This window comes from Eumetopias jubatus, unplaced genomic scaffold, assembly GCF_037043125.1.
Source record: "Eumetopias jubatus isolate StellerSeaLion01/CBP00866 unplaced genomic scaffold, mEumJub1_p1.0 scaffold_3, whole genome shotgun sequence".
Taxonomy (NCBI): Eukaryota; Metazoa; Chordata; class Mammalia; order Carnivora; family Otariidae; genus Eumetopias; species Eumetopias jubatus.
This window is the reverse complement of record NW_028274809.1, coordinates 141,011,726-141,029,140: the sequence shown is the minus strand read 5'-3', so window position 1 is coordinate 141,029,140 and position 17,415 is coordinate 141,011,726. Positions and strand designations below refer to the sequence as shown.

Genomic DNA, 17,415 nt, shown 5'->3' with positions numbered 1-17,415 from the left:
TTAAGACAAGGGTGAACAAATCTCTGTGGATATTAAGAATTTCTTTGCACTTAATTTATACTCAGGTTAATACTTTTGAGTCATTCAAGAAACATTAAATTAGGTTACTTATATTACATTTTTAGAAGTGGGAAATATGCAATATATTTTCATAAGCATGTTTTATCTTTATAATAATAACTAAAGGCTAGTTATTTCTGAACACTTTGAACACTCACTCTGTGCTAGGTTATGCTGATCCTTTTACTTGCATTATCTAATTTATTCTTAAAATAATCCTGGGAGGTAGTTTATTTTATTTATTTATTTTTTTAATTTTATTTATTTATTTGACAGAGAGGGAGAGACAGCGAGAGAGGGAACACAAGCAGGGGGAGTGGGAGAGGGAGAAGCAGGCTTTCAGCAGAGCAGGGAGCCCGATGCGGGGCTCGATCCCAGGACCCTGGGATCATGACCTGAGCCAAAGGCAGACACTTAATGACTGAGCCACCCAGGCGCCCCGTGGGAGGTAGTTTAGTATGTCCATTTTACTTAGAGAGAATTTTCACTCAGAGTTTAAGTGAGCAAGACAGAGTTTTTCAGCTAATGAATGGTAGAATCAGGATGTTGAACCTATGTTTGAATATCTCTAAAAGTACCTGCTTTTATCCAGTACAGTGTGGTTCATCCATACAAATTAAATTGCTTTGAGCTTTACAACAACCACTCTGTACTTTAAGTCAGCTGCCATTATCCCGATTTGAGATCCAGAAAAGTTGAATAACTTAGATAAGATAGTATAGCTATTAATTAGCAATACTAGAATTTTGTTGTTGTTAACTGTTAATTTTGTTTTCTTTTTTTTTTTTAAAGATTTTATTTATTTATTTGGTAGAGAGATACAGAGAGAGAGCAAGTAGGCAGAGAGGCAGGCAGAGGGAGAGGGAGCAGCAGGTTCCCCATGGAACAGGGAGCCCGATGTGGGGCTCGATCCCAGGACCCTGGGATTATGACCTGAGCCGAAGGCAGCTGCTTAACCAACTGAGCCACCCAGGCGCCCCTAATTTTGTTTTCTTGCTTGGAAAATGTGCTAGTCAGAAACTTTTCCAATACTGGATAAATTAGTTTTTACTGAAATAATTTTAAGTTTATTTAACTTTCTCAATTTTTGTTACAGCTTTTCCCATAGGTTTCTCACAAGTTAAATAAATTATGAGCTATGAAGAGTTTTGAGATGCTCTGTTGAAACATAATAATAATAATAATAAAAGCTAACTGTTTTGGAGCACTTGCTACATGCCAGGCACTGTTCTAGCACTTTGTTGGCTTTAACTAATTTAATCCCTACAGTCGCTCTATGAGGAATATGTTGTTCTTAGCCCTGTTTTACAATGAGGAAACTGAAGTACAGAGAGGTTAAAAGTTTTGACCAAGTTTACCCCATCCTAAATAGCAATGGAAATGAAATCTGGCAGTCTAGTAGCTCCGGAGTCCAGATACCTGTCTGTTACATTATGTAAACTGCCTTCTCCCCAAATTACTTGAGGCATATATTTTCAATCTCAGTATAGTCTATAGACTATGACTCTCCTACCCTGTATGTTGTGTTTTATTTATTTATTTTTTAAAGATGTATTTATTTTAGAGAGAGAGCATGAACGGGAGGGCCAGAGGGAGAGGGAGAGAGAATCTCAAGCAGATTCCACGATGAGCCTGGAGACCAACTTGGGGCTCAGTCTCACCACCCTGAGATCACAACCTGAGGTGAAACCAAGAGTGGGTTGCTTAACTGACTGTGCCACCCAGGTGCCCCTATTGTGTTTTATTTTTTAAATTGATTGAAAATAGAGACTGGCATTACAAAGGAAGAAAAATACATGCAACATTGAATCAACAGTTTATTTTGATGGTTAGTAGACTTAAGTGACAAGCTGTAATTTCATATTTATCCACAAGATGGTGAAATTCTCATTAGTTTTTAATTCCTTGAAACCCATATAAACTGTCAATTTATAATCTGCATTCGACACTATTTATTATAAGCACTTTAATTTCTTTTTACAGCCCATCTGCTGGCAAGGCCAAGATTAGAACAGCTCATAGGAGAATCATGATTTTGAATCACCCAGATAAAGGTAGGTAAAATTCCTATTTTTCATAATATGTGGATCTGAATCTGCTCTGAATTCCTTTCAGTTTACTTAAACTCATTATAAGTGATATATGTAGGTGATACTTATATATATATTGTTGAAATAGAAGTTTATGTGCCACATGTATTGTGATTTTTCTTACAAATAAATAAGCTTTTGGATTGGAGTTCAATAACCCACAGAGGTGGTGGATTCATATTATCAGCTTTCAAGAACTTAGTTACTGATTTTTATATATGTGTACCTAGCCCCTGTTTGAGGCTCCTAGCATTTTGACTGGGAAAGAGAAAACATGAGTTGTGGACTCTGTGTGAATTGATATGGGCATCATGAATTATGTTTGTTTAACCTTAAACATAAAAGCATAAGATTTAGAGGGTATCTTCTAAATCTCTGTACTATGTCATAGATAATTCTGAATTTCTTAATTTTATTCTGGATTGCTCTGAGGCTGAGCCATTTGTTTTTAACTGGCCAGGTTTTTAATGTAAATTTATCTTACAGAAAGACAATTATTATTACTTTACTACACTACAGCTGCTTGAGAGAGAAAGCCCATATGTTCATTACTGTTTCTTCTCTAAAATAACAGATGGTAGAAAGTTGCACTGTATTTCAGAAGTCAAGGGTGAGGTGGGGGAGGAGAGTGAAGGGTTTTTTGGATTCTTATTTACAGACTTTCAGTTTTCCAATTTTTTTGAAAAAAATTAAAAACAAATTTTGGATTTCTACACATCCTGACACCAAAGTAGGGCATTCTTTTTCAGTTTTCTCACTTAATTGTGTACTATAAAAATTCTTTTCACTAAACATCATCTTTGGCTTTTTTATTTGCTCTTCTTTAGTATGAATAAATAAGAGAATAAACTTTGAAAAGAGATTTTGCTTAAAATTTCTAAATAGCTTCAACAGTTACTAAAAGATCCACTCATCTAATTTACTTCGCATTGTGGGCTTTCAGAGTAATTGACTCAGAAAGAAATGTGTTTAAAGTGCCTCCTTGAAGCCCTCTGTCTCCTACTAAACATCCTTTGTCCCTTTCAGGTCAAGTGTATGCCCTTCTCTGATTGATTGCAGTAGGATCAGGCACTCATGTCTTTCAGATGATTGACAAGTTGTTGATTGTGCCTACTGGCAAAGGAAACAAGTTCTAAAATGTATCTAAGAGAAAATGCATTTTTAGATACATTTAGTAAAAAAAGAAAATGTCCATCCTATGAGCCATAGTATTTACAGAATTACTTGATTTACTCTGAGGTCATATATTTATCAGAGGTGGGATTGTTGACTGCCTATAGTATGCTTACTGATATCCTGTCTGGCCCTGTGTAGGTAGCAGGATGTGAGGGAATGGACCTGGAAGCTGGAGGCTGGTGTTTTTCTCTGGCTTCTGCCTTCTAACTAGCAGTATGACCTTGAACATTCCCTTTACCTCTCGAAATGTCAATTTTATCTTCTACAAAATGAAGGGGTTTATTTCTAAAGTCCCTTTTGTTAAGTAATATAATATCTTTATATGCCTATTCAATTAATGAAGAAGCTGTACCCTATATTTCTATTCAAGTCACATTTTTAACTCAAGAAAGATTCTTTTAATCATTTTGGATTATTGTACCCTCTAAGAATGTATTGACAACTGTGGACATTTTGTTCATATAATTGCTCAGTCACCCACAATTTTAAAAACATTTGGAGTTTCAGAGAGTTCATAGATTTCCCAACACCCATGTGTACGCTCACAGTTAAGAACTCCTGCTCTAATAAAAGTAGGGTGAATTAAGGAATATTGCCATCACTGGAGGGAAAGTATTCATGGATGATGGAGTTGGGAGATGATAACTCATAAATCCTGAAATGGTCTCTTGAGAAGGAAGGTCGTTTTTTCTTTTTAATGAGAAGAAGGTAACAGATTTTCAACAAAAATGTCTCATTGTCTTCGGAGAGAGAAAGCTAGAAGTATTTGGGGAAATATGAGAATGGGGAACTCTTAATTTTGTCTCTTCTTTTTTTTTTAAATATTTTATTTATTTATTTGACAGAGACACAGCCAGAGAGAGAACACAAGCAAGGGGAGTGGGGGAGCAGGGAGCGTGATGCAGGGCTCAATCCCAGGACTCTGGGATCATGACCCAAGCCAAAGGCAGACGCTTAACGACTGAGCCACCCAGGCGCCCCAGTTTTGTTTCCTTTTTTTCTAATTCCTTATCATATTTGCTTTGGCCAGGTCAGCACTGACCGAGTGTTATATAGGTAGTTGCAAAAACTTAAATCCTCTACTCCATGCTTCTGAAATTCATGAATGTACCTCCGCTTCATCCCCAAGTCACATTTCTGCTGGTTTTGCTGCCAGCCAGTAAAACAAAGGTAGAACTTCAAATGTGTGATCAACTATAATTTGTCACACATTTCATTATCAACTTATGCAAAGAAAGTGACACGAAAAAATCAGGTGTGGGGATGGCTGAAAATAAATTTTTTGTAACCAGTTTTAAAGGAGCATTCAGATGTGTTTTGGTACAAAGTAAATTTTGCTATTCAATTTAGTGAGATAAAAATCTCAGTTGCTCTAATACTTTCAGATTAATATCTTTTAGATTATGCTTTTTTAAATTGCTGAAGAGAGGTTAGTTGTTAGGAAATAAGCAGTTGATATTATGCTTAATGAATATAAAAAGGAAGACAGACTAGGTAAATTTGAAAAGCTGTAGAACCTCAGCAATCTCTTATAAACTCTCTAATTCAGTGCTACTCAAAAGTATAGTTTGCTTGTTCATGTGGACCAGTTTGTTACCTGTATGCAATGAATTAAGAACAGAAATCGAAAGTAAGCATTTAGAAACCCTTATAGCAGTTTGACATTGTGGTAACATCCAAATGTGTGATTACAAAATTACTTTTGTAATTTGTAAATATGTTGGTCCACCAGGAACTGGAAATTTTTTTAGAAGTACTTCTTCACCGTAGTGAAGACACTAATCTGATCAATGCTGCCTGCTAAATCAAGACTGTTTCTGCTCTATCCTGGGGAAAATGTCCTGTTAGCTCTCCTTAAAGATTTTTTTTTTTTTTTACTGATGGAGAGCTTCGTGCTTGACAAGAAGCCCACTTGTAGGCAGCTCTAACTACTAGAAAATTCTTCCTTATATTTAACTGAAATCTGCCTGCCTGCAGCAGAGAATCTCATTCTTTTTTCATTTATGCCCCCTTTCAATAAACATTCAGTACTCTCACTCTTTTTTAATAGTATTTAAGTAGGGCTCCTGGCTGGCTCAGTCGGTTAAGCGTCTGCCTTTGGCTCAGGTCATGATCCCAGGGTCCTGGGATTGAGTCCCACATTGGGCTCCCTGCCCAGTGGGGAGTCTGCTTCTCCCTCCCCCTGCTTATGTTCTCGCTTGCTCTCTCTCAAGTAAATACATAAAAATCTTTAAAAAATAGAATTTAAATAAAAAGTATTGGGACTAGAAACAAACCAAAGTATACCATTGAATGGATTTTCCCTAATTGCTCTCATTGTAAAAGAAGCTAAATTTGACAAAAAGTCCTGGTAATAATATATTACAATTTATTATGATATATTACACTTAAAAGATGTATTGTAAACATTACAAAAAGAAAGACGTGACCACCGAGAGCCAAAATGAATTCACTAAGAAAGAGTTATGCCTAATTAGCTTGATTTCCTTTTTTGATAGATGTAACTACACTATTACTTGTTTCAAAGGTCTCATCTTTTCTTTCCCTTATTTCAACATTTTAATTAGATTTAAGGCTTTGTATTTGAGTTAATAACTTTTTTGGTAAAAGTATAATTTAGTTTTATCCACATTGATTTTCCTTGATAAATGGTGTGATCTCTGAAAGGTAAAGAACATGGCTTATTCATCTTTATAATCTCTATGGCTGACATTTAAACTCTTAATTTTTTTTCATGAGTGAATGAATAAGCAAATGGATAAAATGAAGGCATACAAGTAAAATGTATGGGTAAAATAGAATTGGGATTGATAACTAATACATAATGATCATATGAAAAATTTTAAAGATTCATTACGCTGATATGAAACTACCTATAACTAGCCTTTCATTCATTCAGAAAGTATTTATTCAACTTCTCTAAGGTGCCAGATGTGGTAAATCTTGGGGCTTTAACTGTAAAAGAGGACAACTAGAGCCTTGTCTTCGTAGAGCATGCATGCTGATGGAGGGCCAGACAAAAAATTAAGTAAACCTATTTCACGTTGTAGTAAGTGTAGAGAAGGGTGCAGCAGGCAGAGATATAGAATATGAGAAAAAGGCAGCTTTACATGAAGTGACTGGGAAGACCTCTGTGAGGAGAAACCTAAAGGTTGGAAAGAAGGTATTGTGTGAAGAATGGTTTGAAGGTCGGAGAACTAGTATATGCAAAGGCTCTAAGGGAGGAAAGAATATAATATGCTTAAGGACTTGAAAGAAAACTAGCTTGATAGGGGTGTAATATGCAAGGGGAGAGATACCCTGAAATGAGGTGGTGTTCACAGTTTGAAAACTGCAGGTATGCTTTCTGATAATGAAACACTATATGTGCTATGTAATACTTGAACTTGATTCTAAAGACTGGGAAGTTTCTGTCAGCTTTTAAGCAGTAGAGTGATGTAATTTAATTTACTTTTAAGAAACCGCTTTTCTCCTCAATCTCTCCTTATTCTTTTTATTTTTAAATATACTTCGTATTGAAGTATACAGGCAGAAAAGTGGACAAAGCATTAAGTATATATCTACATAAATTTTTACAAACACCCATGTAACCAGCCTCCAGGTCAAGAACTAGAACATCATCACACCTCTGAATCCCCTTCATGAGCCCTCCCAGTCTACTTCATCCCTAAAAGGAACCACTATCTTGATTTATAATATCATAAGTTAGTTTTGCCTCTTTTGAATGTGTGTAGTCATTTGCATCTGGTTGCTTTCAGTCAATATTTATCCTTGTGAGAATCATCCATATTGTAATGTGGAGCAATAGTGTGTTCATTCTCATTGATATATAGCAGCCTTAGCAAAGTGATCCCAGTATTTTGATTGACTCAGTATGTGATCTATTCTGTTCCATGTGCACTTAAGAAATGAATGTGTATTCTGTTGCTTTAGGATGGAATGTTTTGAATATATCTGTGAAGTCCATCTGGTCCAGTGTGTCGTTCATAACCCTTATTTCTTTGTTGATCTTCTGCTTGGATGATTTGACCATTGCAGTGAGAGGGGTGTTAAAAGTCCCCTACTATTACTGTATTGTTGTCAGTGTTTTTCTTTATTTTGTTATTAATTGGCTTATATAATTAGCTGCTCCCATGTTGGGGGCATAAATATTTACAATTGTTGGATCTTCTTGTTGGATAGACCCTTTAATTATGGTAGTGTCCTTCCTCCTTTGTTACTATAGTCTTTGGTTTAAAATCTAATTTGTCTGATAAAGGATTGCCACCCCAGCTTTCTTTTGATGTCCATTAGCATAATAAATGGTTTTCCACCCCCTCACTTTAAATCTGGGGGAGTCCTTGGGTCTAAAATGAGTCTCTTGCAGACAGCATATTGATGGGTCTTACTTTTTTTTCCAATCTGATACCCTGTGTCTTTTGATTAGGGCATTTAGCCCATTTACATTCAGAGTAACTATTGAGAGAAAGGAATTTAGTGCCATTGTATTACATGTAAAGTGACTGTTACTGTATATTGTCTCTGTTCCTTTCTGGTCTGTGTTACTTTTGGGCTCTCTCTTTGCTTAGAGGATCCCTTTTAATATTTCTTGTAGGGCTGGTTTGGTGATCACAGATTCTTTTAGTTTCTGTTTGTCCTGAAAGATTTTTTAATCACTCCTATTTTGAATGACATCCTAGCTGGATAAAGTATTCTTGGCTGCATATTTTTCTCATTTACCACCCTGAATATGTCATGCCAGTTCTTGCTGGCCTGCCAGGTCTCTGTAGATAGGTCTGCTGCCAGTCTAATGTTTCTACCGTTGTAGGTTACAGCTTGTCCCGAGCTGCTATCAGGATTTTCTCTTTGTCTCTGAGATGTGTAAGTTTTACTATTAGAGGTTGGGGTGTTGAGCTATTTTTAGTGATTTTGAGGGGGATTCTTTGTGCTTCCTGAATTTTGATGCCAGTTTCCTTCCCCAGATTAGGGAAATTCTCTGTTAATTTTCTCCAATATACCTTCTGCTCCTCTCTCCTCTTCTTCTGGGATTTCAGTCATTCTAGTATTGTTTCTCTTATTTCTTGAATTCTTCCCTTGTGACCCAGTAGTTGTTTATCCCTCTTTTTCTCAGCTTCTTTAGTCTCCATCATTTGGTCTTCTATATCACTAATCCCTTCTTCTGCCTCATTTATCCTAGCAGTTAGAGCCTCCATTTTTTATTGCATCTCATTAATAGCCTTTTTGATTTCGACTTGGTTAGATTTTAGTTCTTTTATTTCTCCAGAAAGGGATTCTCTAGTGTCTTCTATGCTTTTTTTCAAGCCCAGCTCATCTTTATAATCATTCTGAAATCTAGTTCTGACATCTTACTTATGTCCATACTGATCAGGCCCCTGGCAGTCAATACTGCCTCTTGTTCTCTTTTTTGAGGTGAGTTTTTCCATCTTGTCATCATTCTGTCCAGAGAAGAATAGATGAACAAAAGAACAAAATACTAAAATGGCAACAACGACCCCAGAGAAATATACACCAAACAAATCAGAAGAGAGCAAAAAACGGGGGGGAGAAAAAGAGAATATAATCAGACAGGTGAGCAGAATAGAGGAGTACACTGGATTCTGTGTGTAGTTTGGTCTGTTTTTTAGAAAATTAGATCCCAAAATTGTAAAGAAAGAAAAATTTATATATGTACAAAAGTAAAATCAAATACAAGGAAAGGATAGAATGTAACTGTAAAAATGGAAATTAAAAGATAAGAAAAAAAAGAGAAAAAAAACCCTCAACAACAACAAAAAAGGAAGGACTATAAATGTACAGGTGAACAGAACAGAGCAATACACAATCTCCTGAGTGTATTTTGGTCAGTTTGTTAGAAGAAACTACATCTCAAAATTGTAAAGAAAGAAAAATTTATATATACAAAAATTAAATATATCAAAAGGATAGAATGGAACTATAATGATGAAATTTTTTATAAAAGATTTTATGTATTTATTTGTCAGAGAGAGAGAGAGAGAAAGAGCACAAGCAGGGGGAGTGTCATGCAGAGGGAGAAGCAGGCTCCCTGCTGAGCAAAGAGCCCAATGCGGGACTTGATCCTGGGACCCTGGGATCATGACCTGAACCGAAGGCAAACACTTAACTGACTGAGCCACCCAGGTGTCCCTAAAGGTGAAAAATTAAAAAGGCTTTAACAAAACAAAAAAAAGAAAGAAGAAAAAAACCCCCACAAAAACAACAAAAAAGAGAATATGATCAGACAGGTGAATAGAACAGCGCCATACACTAAATTTTGGATGTATTTTGGTCTGTTAGAATAAACTGCATCCCAAAATTATAAAAAAAGAAAAACTGATATACACGCACACACACATAAGATTAAATACAATGAAGGGATAGAGTGTAACTGTAAAAATGGAAGTTAAAAAAGATTTAGAAAAGGAGTTGATAAAATAAGAAATTGGTTGAAAAGGGAAAGAAAAAAATTTTAAAAAATTAAAGTTGATAGATTAAAGAATCATGGGGGAAAAGCCATGGATTCTATGTGTTGTATTCCCCTAGTGCTCGAGTTTTGCAGTTCTCATTGATCAGTAAACTTGGTATTGGATGGGTGTTCTTGCTGATCTTCGGGGGGAGGAGCCTCCGAATGTAGCGATTATCAAGTGTGTTTGCCCCATACAGAATTGTACCACCCTTGTCAGGAGGCCAGGCTAAGTAATCTGCTCCCATTTGCTCTGTTTGGCTTTTGTTCCCTGAAGGCTTTGTGCGCAGCTTTAGAGGATGAGAATGAAAATGGCAGCCTCCCGGTCTCCACCCTGGAGCTGAGACCTCGGGTTGCCACTCCTCAGTGAGCCCTCAGAGAAAAGCAGTCAATCACTCCTGCCTCCCTGGTCTCTGGCGGCCCTCCATGCTCACCCGGCCTGTGACTGAGCATTTCTATCTTAGGCACATGACCCTGTTTCAAGCCTCCAAACCCTGCAGACTCCCAGGGGAAGAAGGGGGGGTCTCGCCGGTTCTGTTGCTTATTGGGCCCTGCTCAGGAGCAGTTGCTCGATTGATTGTGCCGCAGTTTGACCAAGAATCAGTTGCTCAACTGACTGAGCCATCCAGGTGCCCCTGGGTTTTATTTTCTTAATGAAGTCTGACAGTTTTTGACTTTTAATACAACTATTTAGTTCTTTTACATTTAATGTACTTAATGATATTTGAATATATTTATACCATGTTACTGTTTGTTTTCTATTTGACTCACCTATTTTATGTTCCTTCTTTTGGCTCATTCAAATGTCTTTTTCTTTAGTGACTTCATAGATACACTTAAAAATAAAAACCTATTTCTCAAGTGATTACCCAAAGAATACAACATACCTCCTTGACTTATTACAGTTTAAAGTAAAATATTGCTGCAGTCACTCCTCAGATAATGTTAGGACCATAGAATGCTTTTAAGATTTTTCCATCTTTGATTTTCAGCAATTCTACTATGATGTGAGTTGGTATAGGTTTCTGTGCATATATCCTGCTTGTGGTTTGTAGAAATTCTTGGATCTGTGGGATAAAATCTTTCATCAGTTTTAAAAGATTTTACAATATTGCCTCTTCTCTTTATTCTCTCCTTTTCTTCTGAAATTCCAGTTGTGTGCATTTTTGGCTCCCACTTTTTTCACTGTCTCATTTGTCTTTTATACTCTCTTCTATATTTCCCTCCTTTTCTGTAGATATTTGTTAATAGTTTTTTCCAGTTTATTGTTCATCTGCCCTGTCTAATTTGCTTTTAAGCCTTTTCTTAGTTTAATTAATTAATTAATTATTTTTTAAAAGAATTTATTTATTTGACAGAGAGATAGAGAGCACAAGTAGGCAGAGAGGCAGGCAGAGGGAGAGGGAGAAGCAGGCTCCCCGTCGAGCAGGGAGCCCGATGTGGGACTTGATCCCAGGACCCTGGGATCATGACCTGAGCCAAAGGCAGCCGCTTAACCGACTGAGCCACCCAGGCACCCTTAGTTTAATTTTTTAAATTTCCAATTGTTTTTTGATGGAATCCCAATCACTTTGAAATTCTCTATGTCTTTATTTATCTTCTCCATCTTTATTTTCTTAAATATAAGACTCAAAGTTATTTTAAGATCCTTGGGCTAATCTTTCCAGTATCCAGCTCACCTCTGTTTCTTTTTCTGTTGTATTTCCCCCTTTTGGCTTTCAGGTCTTCTTTGGGGTACAAAGTAATTTTTTTCTTGAATGCCATATGTTTTATGTGAAAGCAACAGTTTTCAAACTTTTGGTCTCAGATCCAAAAAGTCTTTGTATGAGTAAAACTGAGAAAGTTTTTAAAGGTACATATATATTAATTCATTATAAAATATTAAACTTGTTACATTTTAATATAAATAGCATAATCTTTATAAAAATTTGCATTTACCAAAACAATTTAAAAAGAAAATGAGTAGAGTGGAGAGAATGGTGACATAGAAGCTAAAAAGAGGAATGTATTTCAGGAAACCAGTGATCAGCTGTGCTGAATATTGCTGTGAGAACCATTAAGATGAGGATAGAGAAGAGGATCCATAGTATTTTTGCAACTTTGGAAGACTTTGATGACCTTAAAAAACAGTTTAATTGGTGGTGGGTTGAGGAGTGAAAGGAAGATGAGGAAGTTGAGTTAGCTTACAACTTTCTTTAGAAGTTTTGTAAGGAAGAGGAGGAGAGAAATGGAGTAGTAGCTGGAAGACAGGGATCTGGCATTAAGGGAAAGAATTTCGTTTTCTTTGTTTTTTACTTTTAAAATATACTTTTTGGAAGCTTGTTGAGCAGTTTTGAGCAGGTTTTTTTTGTCAGTAGAAATGATCAGCTAGAGAGATCAATGATTTAGAAGAGATTAAATTTAAATTCAACAGGGATAAAGGTAATGTTCTTTTAGGTCTCCTAAATCAATTGTGTAAATACAGGACAGAGACCTGGCAGTGTTTCAGATGTAAAGGAACCATGGGGATATATTTGATCTCAAAGCCTATAAGATTGAACAGTGTAAAAGCCACTAAAAAAATATATCAGGGGGTTCTTCACCTGCCTTAAAGGACACACAGTATCAGTGTTATAAGGCTGAATGTGACTACAGTCTTCTGTACTTATTCATTCACCTGATACTTATTTTCCAGCTGTACTGAGCCTAGGCAGTTAGACCTTGTGTAAAATTTTGTATCCCTTTCTAGAGCCCAAATTTTGAAGGATACTGACAAACGAAGTATTCAGAGGAAAGCAAACAGGATGGTGAAGACCTGGAAGCAATGTCATATGAATGGTCATTCATTCATTCAACACACATTTATTGATATCTAATGCAAACCAGACAGTATACTAGACACTGAACAAGAGAGCCAGTCTTGCCTTCACAGATCTTATATTCCACTGGGAGAGACAGTAGATAGGTAATTTGGTAGGTTAAAATTGTCTACAAATTCTTTACAGCACCTTACATCAAGAGATGGTCTTTTTCCTTACCCTTTATATTTAGGCCAGCCTTGTGACTTGATTTGACCAATAGGATATAGTAAAAGTACAAGTGTAAATTCTGAGCTGAAGAAGTATTGCAGCTTCAGCTGTTACCCTCTTAGAACCTGGAGACCACCATATGAAGAAAACCAGGCTCACCTCCTGAAGGTTGAAAGACTAAGAGAGAGAGTGGCCTAGCTGTCCCAGCCAAGGTCCCAGTGGGGCCATCGTGGACCATCCAGCCCTAGCAGACCTGACCCAACTCAGAAGAACCACGCAGCTTAATCTATATAATAGCAAGAATAAAAAACCCATTATTTTTAGCCACTAAGTTTTGGGGTAGTTTGTTATGCAGAAAAGGCTAATACGGAAAATGTCCCATGATGGTAAGTGCTTTCAAGAAAAATAAAAGTAGGGGGAATAGAGATTGGCAGTTGGAGAGAGGCAACTGTAACTACAGTATTACTTATAGCATCTTAGAAATTCTCTGTAACAAGATAATATTTGAGCAGAGACCTGAGGGAGTAAGTTATACAAAAATCTGAAGAAAGAGTATTTCAGGCAGAAAGAACATCAAGTACAAAGGTCTTGAAAAAAGAGCATACTATATGTTTATGGGATTATAAGGAGATTGGCCAGAGTATAATGAGCAAAGGGAAGAATGATAGGAAGTATGATTGGATAGGACACCCAGGGCCAAATGATGGAGTAGCTTGCAAGCTATACTAAGAATTTTGGCTTTTATTTTTAAGTGTGCTAGGAATGGTGTTACTTGATTTATAATAATTTGACTACTTTGGCAGGTATGGAGAAAATAGGGAGTCAAGAGTGGAGGCAAGGAAGTTAGTAGAGAATACTGTAACCCAAGAAAGAATGATACTGGGTTAGACTGGGGTTTTTGTAATGAAAGAGGTAAAGAGTGGGCTGCTCAAGGATATATTTTGAAAGTGAAGCCAACAAAGTTGGTGGATTGGGGGTAAGAAAAAAGTGAGGAAGAATGACTTAGGTTTTTGGCCAAAGCAGTAAAGAACAAGAAACCTTGCTATAATAAGAAATTTAGAGGGCTTCTATGCAATATCTAATTTTTAGAATGTTGCACATATATGTGAAGTCCGTCTTCTATGCCTTTGTGAGGGCAGAAGTATGTTTACTGAGAAAAAACCATGAGCAGTTTGACTATTAGACCTCCATGTGGAAGACTCTTCTTATAGATGGAGTTATCTTAGTTCCCCTTCACAAGTTATCAGTCAGCTAGTAATTACAGAGTACCTTCTGGGAGCGAGGCCCTGTTCTAGGCACTGCAGCTGCCCCAGTGGAAGAAGTGATGTTCAGGCAGAGCAGTGAAGGTAACTTGAGATTGAGAACTGCTGGAGGACAGTTTGTTAGGGATGTCATAGGAGGTGTTCATTTATTGGGTAATTAGGTAGAACCCTTTAAGACTCTTCCAACTCTATGTTTCTGTTTATTTCTATCTGATTTAATTTTTGTTTTCTATGTCTCATGTCTTTTTTGCTCTATTAATCCTCCTTTACTACTTTCTTTTACATTGAGTGAATATTTTCTAAGTAGCTTTTTAATTTCATTAATTAGTTTTTCATGGTTTTTGAGGTTTTTTAAAAGTGATTGGGGTGCCTGGGTGGCTCAGTTGGTTAAACGTCTGCCTTTGGCTCAGGTCATGATCCCAGGGTCCTGGGATTGAGCCCCGCATTGGGTTCCCTGCTCAGTAGGGAGTCTGCTTCTCCCTCTCCCTCTGCCCCCCACCCCCACTCGTGTCTCTCACGCACTTTCTCTCTCTCTCTCTCAAATAAATAAATAAATAAAAATCTTTAAAAAAAAGTGATTGCTCTAGTATTTATCATATATATCTTCATTTATCAGACTCAGCTTCATATTTATACTAGATTCCAATACTACATAGAAACAGTCTTATATAGCTCTATTCCCATTTCACCCTTTTTGTGGTATTGTTATACATATTATATCTACTAATGTTATAAACCCAACAGTACATTGTTAGAATTTTTACTTTACCATCTGCTGTTATTTCCTTAGTCCATTACAGCTTTGTTCCCACACACCTCCTTTTTACTGTTATTAGCAAATATATTATGCATATATTTCTAAATGTTTTAGGTCCAGCAATACATTCTGTACATATTATTTTATATAATTGCCTTTCTAATCAATTAAGAGAAGAAAGAAAAATATGTGTTTATATTGTCTTTTGTAATTACAGTTATCTTTTCCAGTGCTCTTTGTGTGTATGAATTCAGATTACCATCTGTGGTCATTTGCTTTTAGCCTAAAGAACCTCCTTTAGTATTTCTTCTAAAGTGGGTCTGCTAACCACAAATTCTTTCAGTTTTGTTTATCTGGGGTAGTGTTTGTATTGCTCTCATTTCTGAAGGAAGGCTTTGCTGAAATCACTATTCTTGGTTTACCATTTTTCTTTGAGGATTTTGATTACATTATCCCATTGCCTTCTGGCCTCCCTTGTTTCTGCTAAGTCAGCTATTAATCTTATTGGAGGGTCTTGTTATAAGTGACACATTGTTTTTTTCTTGCTACTTTTAAAAGATAAACTGAGGCATATTAAAAATTTTAAAAGTTTGGGAGACCTGGGTGACTCAGTCAGTTAAACATCTGCCTTCAGCTCAGGTCATGATCCCAGGATCCTGGGATCGAGCCCTGAGTCAGACTCCCTGCTCAGTGGGGAGTCTGCTTCACCCTCTCCCTCTGCCCCTACCTCCCCTCTTGTGCATTGTCTCTCTTTGTCTCAAATAAATAAATAAAATCTTTAAAAAAAATTTTTTAAGAGTTTATTTGAGCAAAAAATCTATTTGAATTGGGTATCGCCAAACTGAAATTGGTTAAGAGCACTCCACTGACAGAAGCTAGGGGAAATATTTTTGTAGAGAAGAGGCAGAAGCCAAACAAAGAAATTTGATTGGCTACAGCTTAAGCATTTGCTTTATTTGGAAAAGCCTCGTTGACTGTGATTAGTTGTCCTCAGGTTTCAATTTCTTTTTTTTTTTTTAAGATTTTATTTATTTATTTAACAGAGAGAGACACAGTGAGAGAGGGAACACAAGCAGGGGGAATGGGAGAGGGAGAAGCAGGCTTCCTGCTAAGCAAGAAGCCCGACGCAGGGCTCGATCCCAGGACCCTGGGACCACGACCTGAGCCAAAGGCAGACGCTTAAGGACTGAGCCACCCAGGTGCCCCAGGTTTCAATTTCTTAATGTTAAGAGATTTATAGCCTTAGGTTTCGATTTGGTTATATAGACTACTAAAGCATTAAAGCCACTTCAGTATAATGGCCTCCTTTATTTAATTAATTTAACGCTACTTTCTAGATTTTCTCCTTCTCTTTGAGTTTTTGCATTTTTACAATGATTTATCTGTTTTTAGATCTCTTTATTTAACCTGCTTGGAGTGTGTTGAGCTCATTAGATGTGTAGGTTTTTGTTTTTCAATAAACTGTGGAAGTTTTTAACTATTATTTCTTCAAAGATTTTTTTCATTTTCTTTTCTCTTCTTCTGGTACTCCCATTACATTTATATTTGTGAGTTTAATGATGTCCCACATTTCTCTGAGGCTCTGTTCTTTTTTCTAATTTTTTCTTTTAGATCTTTGGCTTGCATAATCTCAATTGCTCTATCTTCAAGTTCGCTAATTCCTTCTTATGCCAGTTCAGGTCTATTCTTGAGCACCTCTAGTGATTTTTAAATTTTGTTCTGTAGATGTATAATGGCTACTTTGGAATATTTTCCCATAAATGCAGCATCTGATCACTTTCACAGGTAATTTCTGTTGCTGCTTTTTTCATTATGTATGAATTGGTCATACTGTCATACTTTCCTGTTTCTTTGCATGCCTTGCAGTATTTTGTTGGAAGCTGAACATTTTAGATTATGTGTTGTACAGCTCTGGGTACTTGTCCACCCCAGGGAGGGCTTATTATTTTTATTTGTTTAGGAACTGTCTGTATTATTTTAGTGAAGTCGACACCCCCACCCCGCAACGTTCAGCTTCTTACACTGCTCCCCAAGGAGGCATAGCTTTGGGTATGCCATCAGTCACCATGGGATGACAGTGGTAATAGTAGGGCATTCTTCCTCTCTTTTCTTGATCACAAATAATAAATTACAAAAATTACAAAAAAAACTGTAAGCACCCATAATTCCTGACCAGTTACTCAGTCATTCTCAACAATGTCCTGAGATATGAGAAATTTACATATTTTTCTACAAACTAATACTATCAAATAGTTGCTCCTTTGATGGAATAGTTTCTGGGGTTAGTGTTTTATATTTGTTCTGACCCCAGGAGGGCTCCTCTCTGCTGTTTGTTCCCTGGTTCTGTCCTGTGAACTGGCCTACAGTCTAAGCTGTATGTTCAGTAGATTTATGAATCTCCTCCCAATTATTTTTCAGAACCTCTGCTGTCCCTGTGCTGTCCTTGAGAGCACCCTCTATGTTCTGTTGCAAATGAAGTCAGTTCCTTTGGAAAGAAATTAGGGGCTCTCTGTTTTATAGCCTGTTTACTTCACAGGCAGAATCTCTGCCAGGACTCTGGAGCTTAGAGTGGAAACTATGGCAGTCTTCTCACCAAGTGAAT

At 36.7% G+C, this 17,415-nt stretch overlaps 1 protein-coding gene across 1 annotated transcript in view; it reads left to right on the top strand.

Moving 5' to 3' along the window:
- The window catches only part of DNAJC15 (DnaJ heat shock protein family (Hsp40) member C15), a 90,254-nt gene that overhangs the window by 51,814 nt on the left and 21,025 nt on the right, over positions 1-17,415 (top strand). Inside the window, exon 5 of the mRNA XM_028103347.2 lies at positions 2,044-2,114. Within this exon, the coding sequence (XP_027959148.1) occupies positions 2,044-2,114 (71 nt within the window). The remainder of the gene's footprint in view (positions 1-2,043; positions 2,115-17,415) is intronic.